This window comes from Pezoporus wallicus, unplaced genomic scaffold (genome assembly GCF_028554395.1).
Source record: "Pezoporus wallicus isolate ANWC-B61680 ecotype Strahan unplaced genomic scaffold, APGP_CSIRO_Pwel_v1 contig_8819, whole genome shotgun sequence".
Lineage (NCBI taxonomy): Eukaryota > Metazoa > Chordata > Aves > Psittaciformes > Psittacidae > Pezoporus > Pezoporus wallicus.
The window spans coordinates 149,372-174,663 of record NW_026637548.1 but is presented as its reverse complement, the minus strand read 5'-3'; the positions used below and the strand labels follow the sequence as shown (position 1 = coordinate 174,663).

The 25,292-nt window shown below is 44.2% G+C and overlaps 4 protein-coding genes across 8 annotated transcripts; 2 read left to right on the top strand and 2 right to left on the bottom strand.

Annotated features, from left to right (window-relative positions):
• The first annotated feature begins 530 nt into the window (after positions 1-530).
• On the top strand, positions 531-2,964 carry HSCB (HscB mitochondrial iron-sulfur cluster cochaperone). The gene is made up of 4 exons (XM_057406172.1): positions 531-659; positions 1,196-1,340; positions 2,159-2,206; positions 2,819-2,964. Exons 2-4 carry the CDS (start codon positions 1,211-1,213, stop codon positions 2,908-2,910), a joined length of 270 nt encoding a protein of 89 aa, XP_057262155.1. The 5' UTR covers positions 531-659; positions 1,196-1,210; the 3' UTR covers positions 2,911-2,964.
• Positions 2,324-12,602, bottom strand: LOC130597548 (solute carrier family 2, facilitated glucose transporter member 11-like). 4 transcript variants are annotated; one of them, XM_057406164.1, is made up of 12 exons: positions 12,415-12,602; positions 11,393-11,491; positions 10,231-10,391; positions 9,608-9,732; positions 9,221-9,350; positions 8,600-8,748; positions 7,409-7,596; positions 6,789-6,899; positions 6,574-6,675; positions 5,400-5,475; positions 4,883-5,010; positions 2,324-4,016 (listed from the first exon to the last, which is right to left on the bottom strand). In XM_057406164.1, the coding sequence occupies exons 1-12, from the start codon at positions 12,457-12,459 to the stop codon at positions 3,819-3,821; spliced, it is 1,512 nt and encodes a 503-aa protein (XP_057262147.1). In that variant the 5' UTR covers positions 12,460-12,602; the 3' UTR covers positions 2,324-3,818. The 4 variants fall into 4 exon arrangements, with proteins under 4 accessions (XP_057262147.1, XP_057262149.1, XP_057262148.1 ...); XM_057406166.1 differs by having other exon boundaries at positions 2,324-2,823; XM_057406165.1 differs by having other exon boundaries at positions 3,805-4,011.
• A 579-nt stretch (positions 12,603-13,181) lies between these two features.
• Positions 13,182-17,568, top strand: CCDC117 (coiled-coil domain containing 117). 2 transcript variants are annotated; one of them, XM_057406169.1, is made up of 5 exons: positions 13,182-13,796; positions 14,478-14,528; positions 14,898-15,131; positions 16,552-16,689; positions 17,216-17,568. In XM_057406169.1, exons 1-5 carry the CDS (start codon positions 13,435-13,437, stop codon positions 17,466-17,468), a joined length of 1,038 nt encoding a protein of 345 aa, XP_057262152.1. In that variant the 5' UTR covers positions 13,182-13,434; the 3' UTR covers positions 17,469-17,568. The 2 variants fall into 2 exon arrangements, with proteins under 2 accessions (XP_057262152.1, XP_057262154.1); XM_057406171.1 differs by lacking the exon at positions 16,552-16,689 and having other exon boundaries at positions 13,404-13,796.
• Positions 17,569-21,200: 3,632 nt separating this feature from the next.
• Positions 21,201-24,259, bottom strand: XBP1 (X-box binding protein 1). Its single transcript, XM_057406168.1, is given in 6 exon segments — positions 21,201-22,207; positions 22,959-23,066; positions 23,069-23,122; positions 23,670-23,798; positions 23,872-23,968; positions 24,038-24,259. Coding segments are annotated over 6 exon segments (1,143 nt in total). The 5' UTR covers positions 24,235-24,259; the 3' UTR covers positions 21,201-21,649.
• Between the last annotated feature and the right edge of the window lie 1,033 nt (positions 24,260-25,292).

The following is a 25,292-nucleotide window of genomic DNA, read 5'->3' as shown; positions in this document are numbered from 1 at the left end:
CCATGGAAGCCATGTATGTTGTACTCGGTATAGACTGTAGTACAGAATACAGCGTCACTGCATAAGCTGGAAGCTCGTACTTAACTTTGCTTGTACCTCATTTGCAAATAAAGCCTCTGCTCTGTACCAAACCGCGAGGCCGCCGGTGAGCGCAGAGACGAGCGGGAGGCGGCCGGTCTGCCGCCGGCGCGGCCCGCTCGGTTCTCCGGGTTGGGCGTGCGGCGCTTGAGGGGCTCCGGGCGGGAAGAAGCCGCCTCCCGCGTCCGGCTGCGCCGTCCTGGGTGGCGGCGGAGGGCCGGGGCTGCGGGCACTCCCCGGCTCTTGTTTCCCGGTGCTTAGAGCAGACTTGCAGGCCCAGACTCGCGGCGGAGAATGGCGATGCGGGGCTGGCGCTTCCGAGCGCGGGGACACGTGCACAGGTGCTGGCTCCCCGCACCCCAGCTCTGCCAGAAACCACCCTTCCGCTTTACGCACGCTTGTGGCTGGAGAGCGCGCTGCCTGCAGGTAGCAGTGTGATGCATCTGCCGCTGGGTACTAACTTGTGACTGTTATTTATCATCCATGTGCAGGAGGAGCAGTACTACTCTGAGCAACACTCGTCCTTGATTAACAAGGCCTATCAAACCCTCCTGAATCCTCTGAGCCGCGGCATCTATCTGGTAAGGTGTCACTGTGTATTTTGTCACTGCTCCTATAGCTGATCGTAGTGACCGGGGCAGTAATACACTGAATCAGACATTGGCTCCATCGTCAACACACTGATTTGTGTTCCTCTGAAGCAGAGAGCTACTAGAGATTGACAGGAGACCAAAACCAACCTTGTCTTAAAACTTAATAAGCTTTTCAAATATTTTCTTTAACATTTCACTGACTGTTGCCATCTCATTTGCTGCTCATGTCATCCTAATTTGTTTCCTGCATCTCGCACTGTGTTTGGCTATAGCTATTCCTTGGAAATTCCGGTCTGGCCTCAACACCTTTGCTGCGATTTTTTTTTTCCCTCTGGCCAACAGCTGATTTGCATGGTTTACCTCTGGAGTCGGTTTTAAGCCAACTCATGCATATTTCCTGGAATAAAATGCAAGTTTATCAGCTATGAATCCGAGTGAGCCCTGTTCAGGGACTAAAGAATCAAGAAAATTCACACTGAAATAGATGTAAGAATGAGCATTTCCAAATCCCCATCGTTTCACAGCTGGAGCTGCATGGAATGGAGCCAGCACAGGAGACAGACTGTGATGCAGACTCTGTGTTTCTCATGGAAATCATGGAAATTAATGAGAAATTAGCAGAGTCTAAAAGTGACGGTATCCTTGAAGAAATTGACACTTTGATTAAAGGTAGGTTATAATATGAGGTGTTTATATAGCTCTAAAATACTCTATCTTGTGTAATATCAGAGTCTAAGACTCTTTATCAACATATTTTAGTATCTCTAACTTGTCTTAGTCTTGAATTGACTCACTGCAAGAGCTTCCCCCAGAAAAAGTTGTCTTTACCAGTTTATGCCATTTTTAATTTAAAGAACAGCTCTGTCTGGAGAAAGTCTGCCCAGCAGTACCTGTTCTGGTGGCAAAAGAGGGATAGCAACTGACTTGTAAAAGAACAAACCACTCAAAATGAAGTTTAATAAAATGCTTGACTGACCACAATAAATAATTTGATTTATACTGACATTATATTTCTTTCACCTTCTTTAACTTAAAACCCATTATATTAAGTGATTATTATCCTTATACAAGCAACTTCCTCAGTTGTATTGTTGGTGATGCCCAAAACGTGGAGTTTAGTGGTCTGTTTAATTCTTTGCAATAACAGTAGCGTGCCAAAAGCAATTAGAAAAACAAAAATAAAAACTAAGTAGAATAGAATAAAATTAATTGTAGCAGAGTGAACACCAAAAGTAACTTAGAGCTCTGGGAAGTTAGTGACCATTGATTTGCATTGCAGTTGCTGTCTGTAAACCTGTTTAATCGAAGAAGCTTATCTGCCTGTAATTGTAATTACATGAATCACAGCGTTAAGATGAAAAGCTCTCTCAGCTCCCAGAAGAGTGTGAGGCTATCAACTAGGTTTCCCAACACAGACAGTCAAAATGCAGTGGTATTCAGTATATTAAGTATGTAACAAAAAGTGAATGAAATGATTTGTTTTACAGTTAAACAAGAAGAACTGACCAGAGAGGTGGCTGCAGCTTTTGAAAGAGGTAGCTGTTCCTGTGAAGCATTTGGCTGCCATACAAACCTGTTCTAAATGCTTAAACCCCACATTCCTACTGGCAAATATATCCTGAACTACGGAACAGAAATACTGCAAACACAAGTGTTCTTTGTATGATATTTAGAATAAATACTAAAAACTGACCTTTCAGCTGATGCAGGAAATTCAGGACCTCGCATTAGCTGTAAAAAACCCCATCCAGTACAAAAGTTCCAGTTAATTCAGTCTGTACCCAGATAATCCCTTCCCATGGGAATGCAGGTACTAAAAACTGGTTTGGTTGCTTGGTTCCCAGAGGAGCTGGAGGGTCAGACTTACCCAAATTTAGCACCAGTTCTGAGGTTTCAGACTTGCATTTGGGGGATCTTGCTCTGCCAACAGAAGCTGTCAGCGGAGTAGCAGGTGCTGAACACCTCAGTTGAGGTGTTCCAAAGTGATCCAGGATGAAACCAGTAGGCATCCTGGTTTAGTAGTGTATTATGAGTCCCTGCAACTTGCAGCTTTTAGTGCTGCAGCAGGTGCTGTCACTGAAATATTGAGATTGATTTGAGGATGAAAATTCAGCCTCTGTAACTAATCCTGTTTCCTTTAATTTCAGATGACCTTCAGGAAGCAAAGAAGCTTTTAGCCAAAATGAAGTATTTTGCAAACTTAAAGGATAAACTAAAGAACAAGAAGATCCCTTCTTGATGCTGCCTCCTTTACTGTTAATGCTATTTTTCAATTAAACAGCTAATACAGTTACCAAGTGAGAAAAATAGTGTTTGCTTCCTACCTTTTCACTAAAATCTTTCACTCTGAGAGAAGGGAGATAAGCGTAAGAGAAATCCAGCACTTACTGAGTAACAGATGGAACTGGGAAATGCTGACAGCCAGGAAAAGCTGTTATGGGTAAAGTAGGTAGGACCAGTGTACCAGGAGTCACAGGCACAGACAAGAGTATCACAGAGCACACAAACACTGGATGTAATTAGGATTTCTTACATTTTGACTGATAAAATACGAGTGATTTCTTTTGAGAAAGAGCCCTGGAGAAAATGGTGGAGATGAAGCAGACAGCTCGTTCAACAGGTCCTTCAAGCTCTGTGTCCTCCTTGGCTCTGTTCTGTTAAACTATCTTGAAGGATCTGTGGAGGTGAAAAGTATTTAGCTGCTGTCCTCTCTGCTTCCTAGTGCTTTTTGTGATGGTGATCTCAGTGTGCCAGGAACTGACCTTCAAAACTAGAATCTTCACCCTGCTGCTCAGTTGAAAATGTTAAGATGCTAGTTAAGGCAAAAAAATAAACCCAAACTCAAACCCCAGAATCTCTTTTATTTGTACTTTTTTAGGAAAGAAGTCTTTCTAATAAAACGCGTTAAAAAAGCAGTAATTCAGACAGGTGCTGGTCTGTCTTTGTACAGATACAGTGGTGGGACTAGATTAGGAATGTCCTTAAGTCTTTCAAAGAAGTTATTTAAGTTGCCTTTTATTAAATGTCCTCTAAATACACAGGAGGCTTGAATAAACTGCTTGTTCATGGCATTGCACAGCTAATTTAGAAGATGCTATTCATAATCCTCATGGAAGTTCTGCAGCAATGAAATCCCACAGAAGGTTTTTAAAACCCATCATAGAGCTGTCTTCTTTCAGAAAGCTCCATTTCCTTTTTATTTCTTCCAAAATTAAGCTTGTGAAATTCCTTTTTGATTGCCAGAAAAGATTTGTTTTTTGTCTCAGGAATTACAAAGAAGAGGAAAGCAGCCACGGAGGAGCACTCCAGTAAGAAAACCAGGAAGCAATACTGCTTCAGTCTGTTCTGAAAAAGAAATTTGAGTGTAACATATTTCAAGTCCAACAGTGGTGTTTGGAAAATAAAAAGCTTTTTGTTTCACACCTAATGCCGCTGCTCAGATAGTTTTAATAAAAAGCCATTTAACATATCCTTACCTTATATGTAACCTTTTACACTGTTTTTTTTTTTAGATAGAAGACTACCAAGCCCTGAGCAACACACTTGGTAGTACAAAAAAGAAGACCATTTAAACCCAACGGAACAATCCACAGTGTTAAGATTATCTGATTTTTCTGAATGTTCGTATTTGCCAATGCTGTTCATTAAAAAAAACAACTATCTTGCTGAGAAGAGTTCAACTGAGAAGAAAGGACTGCGGGGTCAGGCTGCCCTGTCACCTGCTGCTCCTGCATGTTTTACTCTCAACTGGGAACACAAAGCTGGGGATGAAAGCCTCTGCTGTTTCCTAGTAATCCTGATCACAAAACCCTCCGTACAGCGCTCTGGGAGCGCTCAAGAGCTGCGAACTGCAAGCCCCAGTCACTACTTCTACTTCACTTTGCCACAGAAGCACAAGGCCCCATTAAGAGATGTGTTATCTGGATCTTTGCATCTGATGACATTTTTCTAGTTTTGATGCCTTCTGTGGTCCATTTTTTTTGCTCTGAAACTCAGGCATTACTTTCCATTTTCATTTATCGTGGTTTACTATTTTTTTCTGAAAAATAGTAAATCCTTTAAGAGGGATTGACTCTAGTTATACTTGGTTGAGGTGTAGTGAGCACCCTATGTTTAAGTGCTACTGCATCAGGAAATAACACTGTGATGGAGTCCAAGAGAAGAATAAACAAGAGGCGAGGCAATCGGGAAAACATGTTGCACACACTTACCACTATGAAGGGGAAGAGCATCCCAATGGTAAAGAAACTAACCCAGCTGATGGTCCCTCCTATCATGTAAGCAGCAGGACGTGATGACTGTATGAACAGTTCAGCTATCAGGGTATTTGTTATGCCACCTGGGGAGTGAGTTTCAGAAACAAGAGGCTGTTGACCTAATTGTATATATATTCATAATGGCACATTTTTGAATCCTCTGCCCATCCACTAAGTGTCCTCCTGAGGAGCAGTCCCATTGCAGCACTGCTCAGGGAGGTAGGGAAAACCAAATATGCTGCTGCTTGCTTCATGTCTGACTGGACTGAACTCGAGGCAGAACAGAGACTCCTAACGCATAGCTGAGCCACACTCTGAGGCTATGGAGGCAAAATGCACCAGCACACGGGCTCATTGTGTTCCTTTGCCAGAGCACAGCAGCCTTACAGAAACATCAGTGCCTGGCTTAGAGAGCACAGCTGCTGCCATCCCCCTCACCACTTCAGAACATGCATTAATTACTGGGTCCTACCTGGCCCCAACCCGAAGCTCAAGATGAAGGCAAAGATCGATGTCATGCTCACATAAGGCACCCATGGGTACAGTTCCTGCAGCAGAAGAGAAGAAGGTTTAGTTCAGATTTTGAGAATCCGGTTTTAAAGTCTGGCTTAACAGTTACATTTTCTTTTGTGATTTTATTGCCTCTAAGACAAACAAAACAGTCATTCATGGTTGTTTACAGCTGACTTATTTAACAGTATTGCTTCAGAGAAATTAAATATTGTTCATTTAGTAATTTGTACTAAATGCAGTCTAGTACTTCTGCTGAGATTTGGAATTAGTCCTCTGAGGCTACAAATCAACATGAACACTGAACGCAGCAATTACACGTTGTTAGCATTTTGTCAGTTTATTTTGATATTTTATACTGATGCATGAGTTAGCTGCCACCAACTGCTTTCACAGCATGAACAGATTCTTCCTGTATCATTATTTATCTATACATAAATTTCAATAGCACAGTAAAGAAACATTAGCATTGCTCTATACATACAAAACCAGGTGCATTAGAAAGACCAAACTTAAAGCTTGAAATCCCATTATTCAAAAGCAAACAGAGACATTTACAGAAGTTACAATCAGAACAATTAAACCAAGGCCTCTGCCCAGGCTGACTCATTCAACCTGCTGCCTAGCCTAGCAGCTTGCCTCACTCCAACCATGCAGGTAAAAAGCGGGGCAGGATGTCATCTTTGTGTGATAAGCGTAGAGCATAATTTGAAGTGAATCTCTCCAGTGAGTTTCCGATAGCTTTTGTGAAATTACACTTTGAACTTAAGTGTCTTTTGAATTTCAGCATCCTGACAATATTGTTTGTTCACTTTACAGTTCAATGACTGAACACCAATGTTTAGTATCATCACTATGAGGATTTCATCCTAAAATGACTTTAACTGCTAAAATAAATGCCATTTTGTCATCACTTAGTTTTGTCAGCATTAAACACAGCTGCAGCTTTAAGACAAATACATGACTAAATCTCTTATTTTAAGGAAATACAACTGCATTCTGCAGCTGATCAAATCTTTCAAGTGCTGTCACTTTTTATGCTGCTGTTTAAACCTTTCCTCCAGCTTCTTTTGAGTGTCACAGATTTTCACTCACTACAGTCATATCATGTAACATTAATGAGTCCTGCTTCATACCTGGTAAGTCAGGGAGAGCGTTAAAACAATGCTCCAAAGGGTCATAAGGAGGTAACCCCCAATGATGAGATACCTTCTTCCCACGTAGTCAATCAGTAAACCCTGTGGACAAGACATCATTTTCCATTACCATGTTGATCTCATATTTACCAGTGTTCCTGTTCAAGAGGCATCTGTACTCTTGACATTAGGAGGTAGGATAAATTGCTACTTACACATGTGAGGGCTGTGAGGCATTCACAAGCTCCAGTGCCAAGCGTCACATATGGGATTTGTTCTGCTGAGATCCCAGCTTGTTCAAAAATGTAAGTTGCATAGAAATAAATCTACAACAGGAAAAAAGTAAATACTAATGGGGCTTTCCTGGAAGTTAAATCATCCACTGGAAACAAAGTCAAGTTCATACTAAACTCATAAGTTTAGTTAAATAAAAATTGAGTTAAATAAGAATAAGCAGCATAAACAGCAACAAGAATCTGTTTAATTCACATCTAGGTAAATACATTGCTACGATACAAGCAAATTTAATTATCCAAACTACTGAACATAGCACTTTACATTCTGAAACCAAACACAGCAGGTGAGCTGATCCACCTTCATCTACTTTCTCAGAAGAATGTGCAAGTATTAAGTCACTCTTTAAAGAATTTACATACCAGAAACACAGAAATGAGAAAAAAATTAAGAGAAAAACACAGAAGTACAACTAAAATATTCTTTCCCGCTTATCCCATTTTCTGGGCTTCTCTATGTGGATCTTTTGTTTTAATAAAAGGTTGAAAACCACATGGAAATGAAATCATTATTAAAGCCGTTTGTAGGTATGAAAACTTACAGCATTTATCCCACTGAGCTGCTGGCCCATATTCATCACAATAACAGTAATAAGCTGCCATCTTACAGCACGGTCAGTGAATAACTGCCAGGGCTTCTTGGCCTTCTCCCCATCCAAGGCAAAGCTTTCCTGCTGTATGTCTTCCATCTCCCTTCCATACTCTGAAGAACCATGAAATCGCTTCAAAGCTGAACAAAGAAGAAAACACTCACACAGCTTCTGGAAAATACCTCCTTCCACCACGACCCAGCATCTGCTGGGATATGGAAACATTGCTTTTTGACTTGGCTTTTGCTTGCTGGTTTCCAACATTTTTTGCTGTGGTGGACTGCTGTTGCTTCCTATGTTGAAGATCTTGCCACAAGACACACTGGTCTATCTACTAGTACCTTTTCCAGACAGGTAAAAATTCGTATGTTCATCAACAGCACATCAAAAGAACAGAAGAAAAGCAAGAGAAATATTTTTCCTTTATTTATGCATAAAATGAAAACTGAACCGAATACAACCCTATCAATGCTAAGAAGGTAAAACTTTCTTTGTTACAGTCTCTCATTTAGTTACCATTTTAAATGGAAGACACAGGGATCACAAGTGTCATTTTATGTCACTGTGAACTGTATCAGTATTACCATACCAGCAGAAGTAGAAACGCTGAACACATTTCTGAAAATGTGTATTTTAATGTCCAAATTTGTACACTGGAATCTCTTTTTTCTGTCCTTTCAATTTTATTAACTACTTATTATTTTAGAGACAACCTTTTCATATTTTTTTAACAGACCTTAAACTGAATTAATTGGACCTGTTTACTTATAGGGACTAATACTTTACTGTATGGAGCACTATTCCACCTGGTCTCCCTGGCAAGCAAAACACTCTCCATGGCATGTGAGGACCCGAATAGCCTCAGTGCCTTCTGCATTCTCGTGTGAAAAAAAAAAACAAAACCATTCTTGTGATGTTTATTTTCTTCTCGTAGTATGAAGAGAAGTGTTCACAATCAATTACAGACTCCTGAGTTCCACAATCCCTATTTTCATATAAGCTCACTGAAGGAAAAACATGGGCCAAAAAGCACTAGGCAATAAAAATATGCTGTGTTGATACAGACAAAAGGAGAATCTGGAACCCAAGATACTCCCTGTACCCTTCTGAAGACACAAAGAAAGTATAAACACTGAAAATTACCTTTGACACAGCTCAGCTCATCACCCCTGTCGATAAGAAGATATCTGGGGCTTTCAGGAAACCATGGCAGGAATAGAAGTTGGGCAAATGCTGGTAAACAGCTGCTGGATAGCAACAGAGGCCAATACATTTCTTCACCTAATAATTCCCTGGGAGAGACAGGGAAAAAGAAGGGACGGAAGAGGGAAAACCCTACAATTAATTAGCTTATTGCTGTGTTGGACTTAAGCATTATTTTCAGGTTCTCCAAAACTGTTTTCTAGCAGCGCAGGAAAGCAAAAGCATACGGACATCACCTTCAGGTCAGCAGCATCACTTGCTTTGGAGAATTACACAATAATTTAGGACAGAAAGGAACTCAGAAAAGTGTAAATGTAACTGTTTTACTGATGCTGTTCTAAACTGAGGATACCTCCCTGGGGAGACAGCAGAGATGGTGTGCAGCTGTGGGAATAAGGTGACAAAAGGACGGTTTTCTTCTTATAGGTAGACGTCGTAAAGCGTGAAGTTGATTCACTAATGCTGCAATGGCCACAATGAATATTTTGCAGGGAGCTGCAGGGAACTGGAATTCTTTACATGCAAGTAGCACAAGTCAGGAAAACAAAATGCATTTCTAACCTCAAACCAATTATTTGTCCAATCAGAATCCCCCCAGTCAGAAAGATGGAACTCCCCATGGCCATGCCACCTCTGAGATGTTTTGGGGCAACTTCCCCAAGATACAGAGGCTGCACACAGATCCCAACACCTGCAAGTAAATGGAAGAACATTTTTCTATTAATAGATTTTGCTTTGTCACTGAACCAAAACATGTACGAAATCAGACTTAGTTAGTTTCCTGTTACTTTAGCTGCCTTCAGATTCCAAGTTAGACTACATAACATTTTTGTCATCGTATCTACAAAGTAGCACACAAACACGTATCATAACACCTAAAGAAAAAGCAGTAACAATAATTTAGCATTCACCATAGTTTACTGAAAGTAGGAATAGGAGAGAATTCACCTGAATTTATGCCAATCAAAAACCTTCCAACAATCAGCAACTCAAACAATCCTGTAGGAAAACTGATCCCCATTAAAATGGAGGCCAGTATTGCTATAATATTATTCATCAAAAGAGCTCCTTTCCTAAATAGGACAAAAAAAAAATAGGAAAAAATAAAAAATAAGGAAATCTGCAATAACATGCTCTTTAAACATCTCCTTTCTGGTAATACAGAAAAAAAATGGAGTTTATACTGAAGAAAGGAGTGGGGTTTTGCTCATTTATGCTGTATCTATAAAGCATGCACATGAAATGTTACAAATTACACAGTATGCCTTTACTGGCATGAAGGCTTCAAATGCTCACTTGGGACCTGTGTTTCCTGCCATGCAACATGTGCATATACTCCTACTTAGATTCCAATAAATGTCATGGAAAGACTAGACTGGAAGGCTGTAACTCAAATCTCACCTTTTAAAGTCACATTGGAGCAAACTGTAAAATTCTACTAGAAAACTCTGCTTCAAAGTGAAAACCATTTTTAGTCACCTAAGGTACATTTTCTCCCACTTTTTTCCATTTATGTACTTTCTATTCCAGTGAGAAAGTAGAAGGAAACATGCTGAACCTGATGAACTCACCTGCCCAGCCAAATTGCCATGCTGCCTCCAACAAGGGCTCCACACAGGCCCCCAAGTGAAAATACAGAAGCGATGACAGACCAAAGAAAAGTCAGCAGATCTGGATTTAGTGCCTTGTGATAACGATTAGTCCAGGTTTCATTTAAGAACCTGTGTATATGCTGCAGAAAAGAATGATGAATGTGGAGCATTATGTGTAATCAGAGGCTCCGGTTTTAGCCAGCAAACAAAGACTTAACAGAAGAAAAAACTGCCTGGCCTCCCCCTCCTTTCCAGCATATTACATGTTCTTTCACAAACGGCTTATTTTAACCTTTGTAACAAGCATATGATACTGTAGCAAATTCAATTTTCACAGTTTCAAAAGAAAATAAATGAGCTAACAGCAGATGATAGCCATCACTTTCAACATACCATCTGCTCAGATCCTCTGGAGTCACCCACAAAATATGCAGAATCCTCAAGGCCAGCACAAGGGACACAAATGTAACAAGTAGGTGAAAATACCTACAAGATACTTGGACACTACACATTAAAGTTCTTGACTCTCTAAGATCTTTCTCAGTAAGCTGCCTTTTACTGTAACTATCTTTTCTCCCTGTTATCCACTGACAGGACACATGGGAACGGTTCAAGGCTGCATCAGGGGAAACGGTGGTGACATTTTACAGAAATGTGGTCTGGTCAGACACTGGAACAGGCTTCCTGGAGAAGGGGTCAATGCCCCAAACCTCAGCATTTAAGAGGCATTTGGACAATGCCCTTAGTAACAGGCTTTAACTTCCGGTCAGGCAGCTAGACTGAGTTGTAGGTCTGTTCCAACTGAAAATGTTATACTCTGTTCTTAATGTTCTGGGCTATTTTAGTCAAAAGTGTAACTGGAAGATGCTCCTTATTTGGTCAGTTAATCCTTCTAAAACAGACTTTAACAGAGGTTTTTATGTGGCCTATTTGTCACTTTTATCTGACACACAACACCTCTGATGGGAGCTACAAATTCACATGAAACCACTTTGAAAAGCAACAAGAATCCTTCATAGGAGAGGAAGCCTGCTTTGGTGCCATTGTGATCACAGTAGAAGTGCATGTGGCCTCTCAGCCGGTTAGACAGGACACCTCCGTTACTGCAGAACAACCTTGGGAACAAGAGACCATGTTTTACCTGGGTGGGGGCATTGATGATGGAAACATTATACCCATACTGAAAGGTTCCTCCAATTCCAACAGCACAAACAGCCAGAAACAAGGTCCAGCTGGGGAGCTAGAAAACAGAAGAGAGTAATGGGAATGAAAAGCGATAGAGCCTTGAACCCACATGCGTGTAACATCTATGAGAAAATCACAGCGAAACATATAATGAATTGAGTTTTGAACAGTGAAAGCATTCATTCAGAAAACTACATAAACTGTCAAACACCTGCAGCAAGAGAAAAAAAATCATGCAGACTTTGGCCATAATCACTGACATCTTTTAGAGATGCAACAATTACAAGTATGCAGGTTCATCATAAGCAATACAACCATTGCACTGCTGATGGCATAGTACAGCTTCCTCGAGAATAAAAAGTGCTTCTCTGAATGACAAGCAAGCAATGAATTAACAGTAAGGGCTGCAGCAAGCACAATAGAAAAAATAAAAGCAGAGGTGGTGCACCGCACGCTCAGACCCTTCTGTTAACCAAATACTGACAAGATAATCTGTGTGTCTCATAGGTACAACCTGGAATCTATAACAGACAGAAAACAAACAAAACCACCCCAGAACCATTAACATACATCACACAGCTTATGTTCTGTTATGATAGCTCTGCTCCTCCTCCTGCCCAAATCGGTCTGTTCATTACACCAGCATCTTGAGTCACACTGGAGCTTCCATGTATGCTCTGTAAACTACTTTCCTCCTGACGGCTTACACGGACTTTCACGCCATTTCAGAAACACGCCACACACAAAATTCAATTTACATCCAATGTAAACCGTAAGAATCAGCCAACACGCTTTCACAGCTGCCGCTTTACAACACAGCCAGGAGTCTAAGGAAAAAACAGCACTTCATGAGCCTGCTCATCTAAACGTAAAAGTAGAGATGAAACCAGAAAATTTCACATGTGCGCATCCCTGTTAAAGCTACAAACTCCCTGCAGGAGCCATCCCCAGAGCCCCAGAGGCCAAAGCAGTACTTACCTTGCTACGTGCACTACACCCTCTCAGCAGGGGCTGGGACTCCATTCTTAGTATGGGCTGAATTCGATTTCCTTTGCAAAATTTAGTAAACTACACTTCAGGGATAAAAGGTACCAAGGCATTAAGTTGTTACTCCATTAAAACACGTTTCTGCCTTCCACCTCTAGCCTTTGGTGCTCTCAGTGTCTCTCGACCCATCAGGACGGCAGCGTTCCGCCACCGCAAACGCTCTCACAGGCGCGGTCCCCCTCGTCGGAGCACAAACCCGCCCGCTGCCCCCCGCGCCATGCAGCCACCGAGAGCGGCAACGCTCACCTGGCGGGGAGCCATGGACCTCCGGCTCCGCTCCTCTGCGTCCCGCCGCGGCAGCTCTCGGAGCTGAGCCCTCACGTCCCCGGGAGCAGCCCGCCCCAGCCCGCGGCTCTGCCCGCCACCCGCCGAGGTGAGGGGAGGGGACAACAGCGCCTCCACCCGCCCGCGCGCTCCCATGGCTGCCGGCGCTTTGCCGCTCTCGGGGGCGTCCCGCCGCGCGGCTGCTGCTGCCCTAAGGCCGCCTTGGGGGCGCCGGAACTACAGCTCCAATAGTGCCCCGCGCGCCGCCGCCGGGACTACAACTCCCATAGTGCCCCGCGCGCCGCCGCCGGGACTACAGCTCCCATAGTGCCCCGCGCCCGTCTTCGGCAGGCGTTGCGGAAGGCCTGGAAAGGACTCGCGCTCTGGCGGTGTCGTCCCCCCCCGGGCCCGGCCCGGCCCGGCCCGCTCCGGCCTAGCGGTGAGCGCTCCGTGGGCAGTTGTTCTGTGCTGCCGCGCCGGGCCGGGCCCAGTGGAGTCCAGGGCGCACCGAGGTGCCGCCGTCCCGGCTCACCTTCGCGGCCGCGGGGCTTTGTTAGCGCGGGTCTCTGCGAGAGCGCCCCGGGCGGGGCCGGGCCCGGCCGGCGCCAGCATTGGGAGGGCGGCTTCGGGCCGGGGCGCGGCGAAGCCCGGGCCGGTCCCCCCCGCAGGGTCGCCCCGCTGGTGCGGATGGGCGGCGTTGATGTCCTCTCTTTCCCCAAGCAGGAAATGGCAGCGCTGGGCAGGTCCTGCCAGCGCGTCCCCGCAGGCCCTGCCGTGGAGTTTCCGCAGGCGCCGGCCGCGGCCCCCGACCGCCACGGCCCGCAGCCCGCCGTCGGCGGCCACGACCGCCTACAGCCCCCCGCGATGCTGATGATGATGGCCGGGAACGGAAGCGACGGTACCGATGGCGGCCATTCCTCCGGCCTGTACCTCACAAGCGGCTTCGACGTGGCCTCGCTCGCCGCGCTGGGCAGTTACAACGAGGGCTCGCCGGTGGCCCCGGTGGGCTCCTTCACGAGCGCCGCGCACCCGCAGCAGGGCCTCGGACAGTAAGTGCGGAGCCAGCGGCCGCGGCGAGGGGATGAACGTGTTTCTCGGCTGCGGGGCAGCGTGAAACGGGTTTTCTTCTCGAGACAAGCTATAATGTGTTTTCTTGTCGTAGCGTTTCACTTGTACGATGTTAGAATTGTGTTGCACGCGTCTTAACGGCCTTCAGGTTTGTAAGTGAGGGAAGTGAGGAGCTTCCTAAGTGGAAAGAAATGCGATGAGGTTTACTGACATCTTGGCATGATCTTAAGTTCATGCACGTTTTACTTTAACTTGCTCTTTCTCATATGCAAGCACAAAAAGCTGTTCCATAAACTGTTGTTTGGTCATCATTAATTTGAGTATGTTACTGGGAGACCAGGTATTAAGAGACTGAAGCTGGATCACTTGTTGCTTGTTGAAGCATTTTTTCAGAAATTGGACTTGTCCCCTTGTGGAAAAAAAGCAAATAATGTAAAGGAGGAGAAATTAGCATGGAATTCTGCTTGGAAAACGAAGTAATTACAGCTGCCTTTGACTTTTTGGGGAACAAAGTGTCATTTATTGTCCCTTCACAGGTGGTAGCAGACTATGACTGTTGCTCTTAGCGGCAAGTGAAATTTTTAAAGGGAGGGAAATATTGTTTGAAATCTCAGTGTCACTGGAAGATAGAATCTAAATAACCATTTGTTTTTCTTTTGCAGTGGCTCTGTTCGCTGTGGAAAGAAGCATAAGCTAGAAGAAGAGACTGAAGGGTAAATTAAATTTGTCTTTTGTAGCCAGAAAATACTTAATTTGCTTTTTATTTTCGATAAAGATTTGAGCACATCTCACCCACAATGTGTACAGGAAGGGAACTTCTATCATTGTTTCAGTTTGGAATTCTTACCCCAAGTTGCACACGAGCCTGAATCCCTTTCAGTCACCTAATGAATTGTGTAGTGCTGGTTTTCTTGCATGGGTATTCACATTTTCTTAGGAGCAGCATGGATTCATGTTCTTTGTGGAGTTTGTTTCCATAGTGTGTCAGATCTGTTGATATGCACATGGCTTTCTATTAACATTTTTTCCTGTAGAATGGTACGTTTTTCTTTTGACAGCTGTAAAATTACTTTGTTTCCTAGTTGTCCTGTGCGGAAGAAGAGACTGACAGGAGCCAAAAATTGCCCTTTGAATCCCAACGCTGAAGAATGGATTCTCTGTGCAGGTCAGCAGGCAGCTGGGGAGGTAGCAAGTCAGTATGATGGCAGCGGTCCTGAAACTGCCATGTTAGAAATTCCCTGTGAAGAAATGGATCAGACAATGGGGGAACAGCAATGCGAGGTTGCTCGCAGGAAGCTTCAGGAAATTGAGGACAGGTAAATGCAGGGATTGAGTAGACTGGCTTTGCTGAGCTTTCCATTTTTTGTGGGCATTACGGGGTAAATCTGGCACTTAGCAGTGTAGTAACACTGTAATAACCTTCTGTTCAAGCACTTGCTTTTTAGGCTGCCTGTGGTCCTAATGGGTCGTAGGGCTGGTACTATGATCTGAAATTGAGGGTGCTAAAGCAAGAGATGCTGAATAAGTAACCACCTTTTCACAATCATGCAGCATCAGTATACCGTAATGGGGCTTTATGCTCTTTTGTGAGTTTCTAGAGCTCAAATTTGAGCTAGTGTTATCTGGTCAGACTTGAGTTAATCTTTTTTCAGTCAGTTGCAGCTTGTTCTATGATTAATACTTCTAAATGCTCAAGACAGATATGAATTTGTCAGCATAGAAAGTAACATGAACCAAAGATCTCTCTCTGGACATAGGCAATGAGACTGAGGTTCATCTTGCTGTTAAATAGCAGATAGCTTGATATGGGGGTAATGGGGTGGCTGTGGGCAGTCTGTTGCAGTCATTTAATAAATGTACTATGCATTTTTGTCTTTGAAAGATTTCTGGGAATGTTATGTGCATTTATCAGTTGGTGACAGTTGAGGTAGTATTCCGAAATACCTAAAATGACCACTGAAGACAGTTGTTAGGAAAGCCAAACATTTGAAAGTTATAAACCAGGCTGTTTTTTTAGATGATTACTCCGTAGTTGATGCATGAAGGGAAACAAGGTACTGTTAGATCATTTCATTTTTTCACAGGTAAATCAGAGTAGTGATGTATGTCTTCATTATCTGGGTATAGCTGCAGTAATGCAGTCTGCTTTGACCTCTCAGAGGATTGTTCCCCATCCTTCCCAGCTACTCTGCTGAATTTTCTTTAAAAGGTTTACCAAAACCAAAGGAGATACCTCCAGTTTGTTCTAAATACTTCTTGTGCCATTTTAATCTCTGAGGAATTGGTGCAAAATTGTTAAAGGTTAAGAACTGCATTCAGCACCTTTTCAGTTAAGATATGGGGAATTGAGCAGGTGAAGCTGCTGCAAAACTGAACTAGCTAGCTCCTGTAATGCGACCAAATGACCCAGTTTCCCCTGAAGTGAATTTATGTATTTTCTCTTAGTGTTTGTTTGCATTGCACACTGCTGGATGATGCAGGGATAACAAAGCTAGCTCAGGTACCAGAAGTGGCACAGCTGCTCAAGTGGCTTCTATGCGTACAATTGTTCTTAGGGTATATTGGCCCAAGAGAAACTCATGTTAACATGGCCCCGCTGCTTCTGGTACCCAGCCTAGGTTGGATGTCTACACGGTACAGTGCAGTGTGCGGACATGAAACTGTAGTCTGCGGTGGATGTGCCTGTTAACAGAATGCTCAATAGTATTTATCTCCCTCTTCCCCCTCCATTCCTAGGATAATTGATGAAGATGAGGAAGTTCATGCTGATGGAAATGTTAGCAATCTGCCCACTCTTATCCTGTCAGATACCCTTAAAAAAGGGATGAAGAGGGATTTTGATGAAGTCCTGACAAAGAAAATAATAGAATCTATGTAAGTTCTGGAGGAAATCATGGTGCTATGTAGCTAACACATGCAAATGAAAAGAGAGACCCAGTCTCATGTTTGTGGAGATGACCTTAATTAGTGCATGATGCAGCCAACACTGTGTAACAAACTATTCAAAATAGGAAAAACTGTCCTGATGTACAAGAGAAGTAAACGTAACTCTGTAGTGGTCATCAAGCTGTCTGTTTTGTACTCCTCACTTCTACAGAGTGAAATTTGTGGAATAAACCATTGTATCTTGATTTTCATGTATGTGAGTTTCCAAAAGAAGGTGGTCCTGAAGTGTGACCAACAGTGGTCTTTAGTTTGGTGGAAAAGAAAATATAGGCTTAGAACAAGAAGTAACGAAACTGGTTAAGGAAGAGGAAATTAATTAGGGGAAAATAAAAGGTCTCTGGATTCTGGAATATAGTTCCAGGCTAGCACAAAGGATGAAGATACTCACTGGTCTTCTGCATTTAATAGTTGCGATTGGAGAACTTGTATTTAACCGAGACTCCATCCCTTCTAGGAGCCGTCCTTCTATGGAGCTGGTGCTTTGGAAACCTCTTCCTGAATTTCTCTCAGATAAACTGAAGTCTGTTTCTGTTAAGAACTTCAAGCAGCAGCGTGTAGAAGGGTGTCAAGCTAAGCAGTCAACACCAAGAGCTGCTTTTGACCCACAAACTGAAACATTCCCTGAATCACAACAGACTGCCATGTCTCCGGATCCATATGCTACTTTGGGAATCTCTGGGTGTGCAGAAGAAGAAATGGAGTTGTAGATACCAGACTGAAGAGTGAGAATGGTGAGCTTCAGATGGGTTTTGTTCCTTTTTTATTTAATTCCCTCTTTCTTTCTGGTTTGATGTGTGAATCTGAACTTTTTTTTTCTTACTAACAATTATAAATGGATTGGCCAATCACAAAGTAACTGAAAAAACTCCCCAAGATTTCTGTACTCTGGCATGTTAAATATTCTTTTTTTTACTGAGGGGGTAATCCAGAGGCCTTTGTAACAAGGAAGTAGCTTTCCATCTTGCTTAATGGTGGAATATCCCCTTGATTGTTCTTGGTAAAAGTATAAAATCCAAATATTGAATGTAACTGTGGCTTAAGCCACATCTTTCACGTACTGAGCCATTAAGACTTTGGTGCACATACTATGCTTGGTCAGTTAGTTTAATTTGAACTACAAAAAGATATGGAAAGGAAGAAATACTTTTGACTTTAGACACAGACAGAAGAGCAATCCCTGTGGTAATACAGCTTTTCACACTATTTCATCTCTGGCTGGTTTGTACTTGATGCAAACTCATGTAGAAATTGCACATTCTGCAGTGTGATAGGGAAGGAATGTTATAGCTGAGCATAAACCTCTTGCTTTGTGGAAAGTAAACCAGCTACTAGCTTGCAAGGTATCTACTAACTTGAGTCATCATCTTTGGCTCATTAGCTCCTAAACTGTGCTTGTGGGTTTTTGCTGCAACCCTCCCCAAACAATGTAAAGTCTGGAAAAAAGTGGTTCTCAGCCAACTGATTCACTTACACTGTGCTGTGATTCTTTGTATGCATCGAATAGGAAAGTCAGCTAAAGGCAGTGTAACTTTTGATGAAATAAATGGTATCCTTTAATTTTTATAAACACGGTAAGCAAATCAGGTAACAGAGCTGCTTTCTGGCATAAACAGGGTCAAATGCTGGTTATCATCTGTAACAAAGTCCCAGACTTGAGGACCTGAGACTGCTGGCACTGGTAGTGAAGATGCTTGTCTTCTGTGGGAATCTGTATTTAAATTTTAAGCCAGAGCATGTGCCATTAGCATAACGTCACATAGTTTATACATATGTATGCCAAAAGAATTTTGTACTCAGCTGAGGGTGTTAAGAAAAGGAATCCTCGATGAGTCATTGCTTGTACCTTTCCTCAATGCACAACAGTTTCATTATGCTTAAAATGCTTAAAACAAGGCAGAGAATCTTATGTTCTGAAGTCTTTGAGCTTTCTCAGAGATACATGAATTGAGGCTTTTTTATAAGAAGTTCCTTTCAGGGAAGTAATTTCTGTTCAGTTTTAGCATCCCATTCTGTTGTTGACATCTTGCTAACATAAAAGAGCAAGTACACAGCTGACGCCAGAAGCTTTGTTCAGAAGATACCCCTATTTGTTAAACCCTTGTCTATCTTGCTGCTCTCGTTAAAGGTTTTGTGACATTTGCTGTCTCTTACTAAAACATTTCAGAGCATCACCCAAAACATTTCAACACTTGAATAGGTATTACCCTGCTAAGCAACTTATAATTTGACTATTCTGAAACTGTTATTAAATTGGGAAACATGTGCACCTTTATTTTGCTATTATGTCCAATTTTATAAATCTCTTGCATGTACTCTGTAAAACTTCTCATGTATTATTAAGCTGCTAAGTGTGCTTAAAATCTACAGCCTTTGACATGCTACACTGTTCGAGTATAAAGTCAAACAACGTAGTTCGGAGAAGATTGTTGTCACTGTGGGCAGAAAACGTAGTACCTCCAAATACTTACATGTTTCTAAGCTTGCAGGATTATAGTGAAAGTTCAAGGTTGGAACTGTTTTAGCTGATAGCTCTGAATCCTAAATAAACTGAAAAGATAAGTAATTCAAAACCATTTCAGCAACACTAAAAATTGCAAGAGAGTGTAGAAAACTGGGAGGCCAAAATGAGTAAAATCTAGATGCAGGGTTTCCTCTCAAAAATAAAAATTGCATTATCAAATTTGCAGAGTAAATTCTTGTAGATGGTTTTTAAGCTTACTTTCTTCCTGTTACATTTGTACCAAAGGTTGGCTTTCACAGATGCATTTCCTCTTAATTTTTTTTTTATGCTAATACAGCACCACTGATTCCTGTTATTCAGCCATCTGACACACTAATACAGTGGTGAGCTACTGACAGAGACCAAGATGTGGGGGAAAAAACCCTGTGTCCAAGCAGTGCGCTTTGATATAAAACATCATTTTCATAATTAATTTCCGCCCTTGCAATAGGAGAGAACAGTAAGATAAAGAAGGAATTAGGCGGGGAAGACAGAGATTCTTCTTGTAGCCACCTTCTGGAGAGGGCAAGAGAGAAGCAGCTGTGGGGTGGTTTCAGACTTCTGTGTTCATACCCGTTTCATTTGTTGTTAGCTTCCTTAAAAGATTTTATTCATGCTGTTTACAAGCGGGATGGCAAATTAATGCAGTATTAGGAAAAACTTTATTTTGAAATACGATATGATTGTGGTCTGTCTTCTCAGGGGACCAAATCACCGTTTGTATGTCAGTTTGCAATAAATTTTCTAAAATATTTTTTAGATGCCTGTGTTTCATTCCTAACAAAACTGAACACCTTGAGAGCGTATGTGCAGTCGTTCAGCTGGAGGGTAAAATACTCTTCAGCCCAAGATTTGTAATTTAACTACATAGTTCCAAGAGCATGTCAGTGTTCAGCAGGAGCATAGCAGCAGGGTGGGAGAAAGCTGAAGCTGCCAGAAAGGAAGCACTGTTCTAAATCTGTTATGCCACTAATGTTTGACTATTAAAACAAATTCACATTTTATTTTATATGTAACACTTCATTCATCCACTGAACATCTGCCTCAAGCAACAATTTAGACTCTCCAAAGTTTAACTTTTCTAATGTCAGTTCTGCTATACTACAGTGCTGTCATTTTTACTGCTGTTCAGTGCTCAGAGAGAATGCTTTATTACAAGCTAGGTTTTTCATTTGTATAAAAAGCAATCTTATCACCTTGGTTAGTAACCAGTACCCTCTTGTCCCATCCCCCATTTTCTTTCCTCCCTCACCTCAAGCTATTTTCTGGCAAAGTCTAATGCACAGCATGACAACTGAAGCCAGGAGCAGCTGAGCAAACCCTTGCAACAGCTCTCACTTTCAGAATAAAACTTCAGTTCTTCCTTCGTGGTTCCAGTTTCACCTCCAGTTCAAGTTGGTTTAATGCTGTAATGTTGGAACAAATGGATGGGGACAACAAAAAAGTCCTCTTGTGTTATTTGAAATTAGCTCCTGCAAAGTTAATTGTACGCTTCAGGAATTCGTGTGGAACACAATCTTCACCTTTTTTCATCCCATGTACGTCACACAGCTTCAGCAATACTGGGCCCCACTTGAAGTGCACCCACCTTGACCAAAACTGAGCATTTTGAATGGCTTTACTGGTGAACAGGAAGATATTACAATAATTGCATTCAGATAATCAGGCTACTGCCCAACTGCACTCCCTATTCAGGCTGCAGATTCTGCTCTAGCAGCTCCAGCCATTATACAAACCCATCTGTCTCAAACAGTTTGCAACATCAAATGCTCTCAGAAGCTGCCAGCAGCACTTCTGTACACTACAGAAGTGCTGCTGGATTGGTGCATTAAGGTGATTTAATGACAAGGCACCAAGACCTAATCTGCTAAAGTTTCAAATTCTGCAAGGCCCACATACTTTCTCCTCCCCACTGAGATCGAAGGCAAAAAAGGAACAGTGAGCTGCACTGCACTTTAATTGCACCAACAGTTAAATATTAAATGGAGAAAGCAACTCTACATAGCAAATGTAAAACAAGTATTTACATAGTAAATCTGTAAGATACACAGACTAGTTTCAACACAGCTGTCTATACTTTGACTATCTCATTGCAGTTTTGGGGGTTAAAATTACTTTAAATTGAAAACAAGCTTTTTCAGGTTCATATAGAACTGGCAAGTTTTGAGAAACCACCTTTCCTCCCTCATAAGCCAATAGTGATGGGGGGGGGGGGGTAGGAAAGGGCACCCTGGGTTTTTTGATACCAGAAATGCATTGGCCATCACTTCATTTACTAGCACAGGTAGAAGTTGGCAACACTTCCCTGAATGCACTGGATTTCCACCCCCACCCCAAAGGGGCTTATTCTGTTATCCTGTTTATCCAAGGGGAGTTAACACTACTGGGTTAGACACTGATCAGTTGGGGAAAGAGTTCATTAGCAAAGCTATCCTCCCAGGCATGGTCAGTGCCAAGTGGAGAGGACATGTCACTGAAGGGCGACAGGGATCCTTCATATCCAGAGTCACTACAGGCATCCAACAGAGAGCTTGAGGCTGCAAGACTATGATGAGAGGAAAGCAGGTGAGAGGTACCCAGTTCAGGCATGAAGCTGTCTACTGGTTCCTCCTTCACAGATACTGGCACCCTGGGGATAACTTTGTCTTCAGATGGAGAGAGAGAGACTTCCTCAATTTTCACTAGCATATTGGTTTGGTTGCCCATTTTAACAGGAATCTCCAGTATCAGGGGCTTGGTGTACACATGATCAAACCTTATGAGTTCATTAATGGCCTCCAGCTTAGCTGATGGGGACCCCAAAGAGGGAGAGGGGGGGGCTGGTATGGAACTTGTTTCTCCACAGATCTCTTCCTCCAGCTTTTCCAGGCACGTTGACTCTGAATCAGCGTATTTAAGAAACATCTCTGGGTCCAGACTGTCCAGAAAGCCCAATAGGAGATCAGACTGCAGAATGAAATATTGTTTTAGAAAGAGAGTCCACTACTGTTACAGCAGAACATCAGTTGCTACATCTATTAACCTTCATCTGGAAGTTAAAACATGCTAACACAATAACAGAACACTGCTATAAGAACAGCGAAGGCAATTACTTCTGTTTCGTAAGTTCTTGGTCTGTTAGCTTTTTTTTGTAAGGGCACTGACAATCCCCATAGAATTCTACATGTATTTTATATTCACAGCCTATTAGAAACTCATCAAGATCTTGCTCCTCAAGAGCAGGTACCAGAGCCTGGTGTGATCAGACCTGCCCATGATTAAAGCTGCAGGTCTAGGAGGGGTGGGAGAGGTGTTTGTGCCTTGCTCCTGCCCTTACATATCTGGAAGTCATTGATAAGGGTCAGGTTTTAAGTTCAAGCAGCTTTGCCAACACATCAGCAAAATGATAAAGTTTGTTTTCAACAAGAGTAAAACCGCAGTATGCTTTTCGCATTTGTACACTTTTGCTGTAAGAGCTAAAAGACTGTTTCAGGCAACGGCCTATCACATTTAATGGAAACTGGACTCGTTAAAAGTTGTATGAACTCCTGTACTCACTGGATACAGCCTAACATAGCTGTTCTATGGCATTCCAAGATTTAGAAAACAAACAATGAAAAGTCATCAACTGACTTCAGACAAAGAAGTTACAATACTAGTTTTAAATCCACAGTGGTTCTGAATTTCATGGGTGTTCCAGGTAGGAGCAGATGCTCACCTCCGAGTCTGAAGAGTCACTGCCACCAGAATCCATGTGGAAATTATCAGAAATGGTGACTGCTGGGCCTGCACCTGCTGCAGAGGAACACGTAGTCTGAGTGCTGCGGACTCAGCGGACCCGGTCACCAATCTAATCTCATCCACCTGTGATTCCTTCACAACCTGTGACAGGAAAAAAGCCCAGTCAGTCACTGTAAATGCTCTGGCTGGCAGTACACACATACTCCTGCAGCTCACGCAAAGGCTTCTACCACTAGATTACCCATTTATTTTTGGGCAGTAGGAACCTGAAGGTAAGACCAGTTTCAAAGTTGGCTCAGACTTTCATATATCTGCAAAGTCACTTAAGTGCGAGCCAGACCCTCTCCACTATACACCATTCTTTCGAGACTGACCCGCATGAACGGAGCGGCGACTACTTCTAGACCAGAACAGAACGATGAAACTTGGAACTATTCAACCGCTGACTCCCACACCACCGCCGCAGGGCTGCGTATCTGCTCGGCGTGGGAAAGCCTCCCCTTGGAGGCCAGCAGGGTTTGTGGGACACGAAGCGTCCCCTCCACAGCACGGCAGCAACAGCCCGAGGGCTCTCGGCACCGGGAATCCCCGCTCACCGCCACGCATGCGCAATTCGAGGAGCGGCTCTCCGCGGCCCTGCCCGAGGCGGGGGAGGAAGAGACCAGCCAGGGGCGCGGCGGGGACTCACCTCGGACTCTCCCTCCTCCTCTGCCTTTAGAGCATCCAAACCCAGGCGGCAGCGCAGCTCCCGGTTCTCCAGCGCCAGGCTACACGTCTTCTCGCGCAGGAGTCGGTTTTCCAGCAACAGCTTCTGGTTCTGCGCAGAGCCGGGAAGCAGTGAGGCGGCGGCGCGAATCGCAGCCCCCACCCCCGCCCCCCAGGCCGCTTACCTCCTGCTCCAGCTCCCCGACCTGCTGCTCCAGCTCCGCCATCCGCGCCTTCTTCCTGTCCCGAGCGCTCTGCGCCGCCACGCGATTCTTCAGCTTCCTGCGGGGCAGGGCGGCCGTCAGCGCGGCGGCGCCCCCGCGGCGAGCCCCCGCCACCGGCCCCACTCACCTGCGCAATGCCTTCTCCTCCGGGCTCAAGTGGGTCAGCCGCTGACGCTTGCGGGCCGGCGGCGGGGCCTCCAGACCCGGAGCGGTGGCTCCTGCTGGCAGGACAACAGAAAGATGCCGGCCGGCCGCGGGGGACTCGGCCGGCTTGCCAGGAATGAGGAGCAGCCGGGGGGCTGCCGCGCCAGACAGAGCAGCCATGGCTGGGGATGAGGAGCGAGAAACTGCGGCCGTCCCCGCGCCGCCGCGGCTGTGCCCATCCGGGCCTCTCGGTGCCGCTGCTGTCGATGCGGTGGCACTGGGGGGGCTGAGGGGGGAGGGGGCTCGGTGCAGTGAGGAGAGTCTCGAGGAGGGACCCGGCAGGTCAGTCACGAGCTGAAACCGGGGCTCTGTGGGAACACGAGTGCCGGGAACAGCTGTAACAGACGCCATGGGGACGGGCGAAAAATAAGCTGAAAGAGCAAAAAAGCCGAGAGGAGGTTGGCGGTTGTTGAGCAGAAGCCTCAGGAGAGCGCGCTCGAGTCCCTGAGGATTGCCCGTGCACCACCGCAGAGGCGGCCGTGCTGTGGTGAGCGGCGGGAGCGACCGCTGGTGCCTGAGGAGGGGCCAGAGCCGGGAGGCCTGTGCCCAGGCCGGTGAGGGGGCGGAGGTGGAAAGCCTGGAAGCACTGCACACGGGAGTGCCGCGGCTGGGCAGCGTGCAGGCTGCGGGGCACAGCCGTACACAAACACACGCAGCCACCTGGGGCACTGGGCTGTCCGAAATGCCGACCGCAGCTTGGTGCCCGAAGCTTTCCATGCTTTGCTCATGGCGGTTGTCCATGACGCCGGGTGGCTGCGAAATGTTGGAACTTCGGCCGTTTACGTTTATTTCAGGAACTCATCTGTACGCTGCATTTAAATTCGTTCAGATCATAGCTGTAGTCAAGTCCTGTAACTACAGGAAAAACATGAACCTTAAAAGTTCAAAGGCACTGGTGAGCTGGTTTGGCATTGCTCCAGCACTGGATTTCTGCCAGGCCTTCACGATACAGAGAACAAGTTGCTTTTGTGAGTTGGTGTTTGTTCTTCCCTTACTCGCTGCAGCATGACATTTAGTTCAGACTGAGAGTTCACCTTTCTACTTTGACACCTTTGTGAATAATACAGCTAGTGTTCAATAAGCCTTTTAGGCTGAGTGCAAAAACGTTGTTCTTGAATTGGTAAGCCCCTCAGATTCCCATCACTGAAAACTTACCTGCTGCTCCTTTGTACATCTCT

Coding starts and splice junctions, on each gene's coding strand:
- HSCB (XM_057406172.1), top strand. CDS start 1,211: ATGGAGCCAGCACAGGAGACAGACTGTGATGCAGACTCTGTGTTTCTC. Junction 1,341..2,158: donor AATTGACACTTTGATTAAAG/GTAGGTTATAAT, acceptor TTTGTTTTACAG/TTAAACAAGAAGAACTGACC. Junction 2,207..2,818: donor GGCTGCAGCTTTTGAAAGAG/GTAGCTGTTCCT, acceptor CTTTAATTTCAG/ATGACCTTCAGGAAGCAAAG.
- CCDC117 (XM_057406169.1), top strand. CDS start 13,435: ATGGGCGGCGTTGATGTCCTCTCTTTCCCCAAGCAGGAAATGGCAGCG. Junction 15,132..16,551: donor CTTCAGGAAATTGAGGACAG/GTAAATGCAGGG, acceptor CTCCATTCCTAG/GATAATTGATGAAGATGAGG. Junction 16,690..17,215: donor AAGAAAATAATAGAATCTAT/GTAAGTTCTGGA, acceptor CATCCCTTCTAG/GAGCCGTCCTTCTATGGAGC.
- LOC130597548 (XM_057406164.1), bottom strand. CDS start 12,459: ATGGAGTCCCAGCCCCTGCTGAGAGGGTGTAGTGCACGTAGCAAG. Junction 9,733..10,230: donor ATGGCAATTTGGCTGGGCAG/GTGAGTTCATCA, acceptor TGTCCTATTTAG/GAAAGGAGCTCTTTTGATGA. Junction 5,011..5,399: donor GAGCTTCGGGTTGGGGCCAG/GTAGGACCCAGT, acceptor CTCACTCCCCAG/GTGGCATAACAAATACCCTG.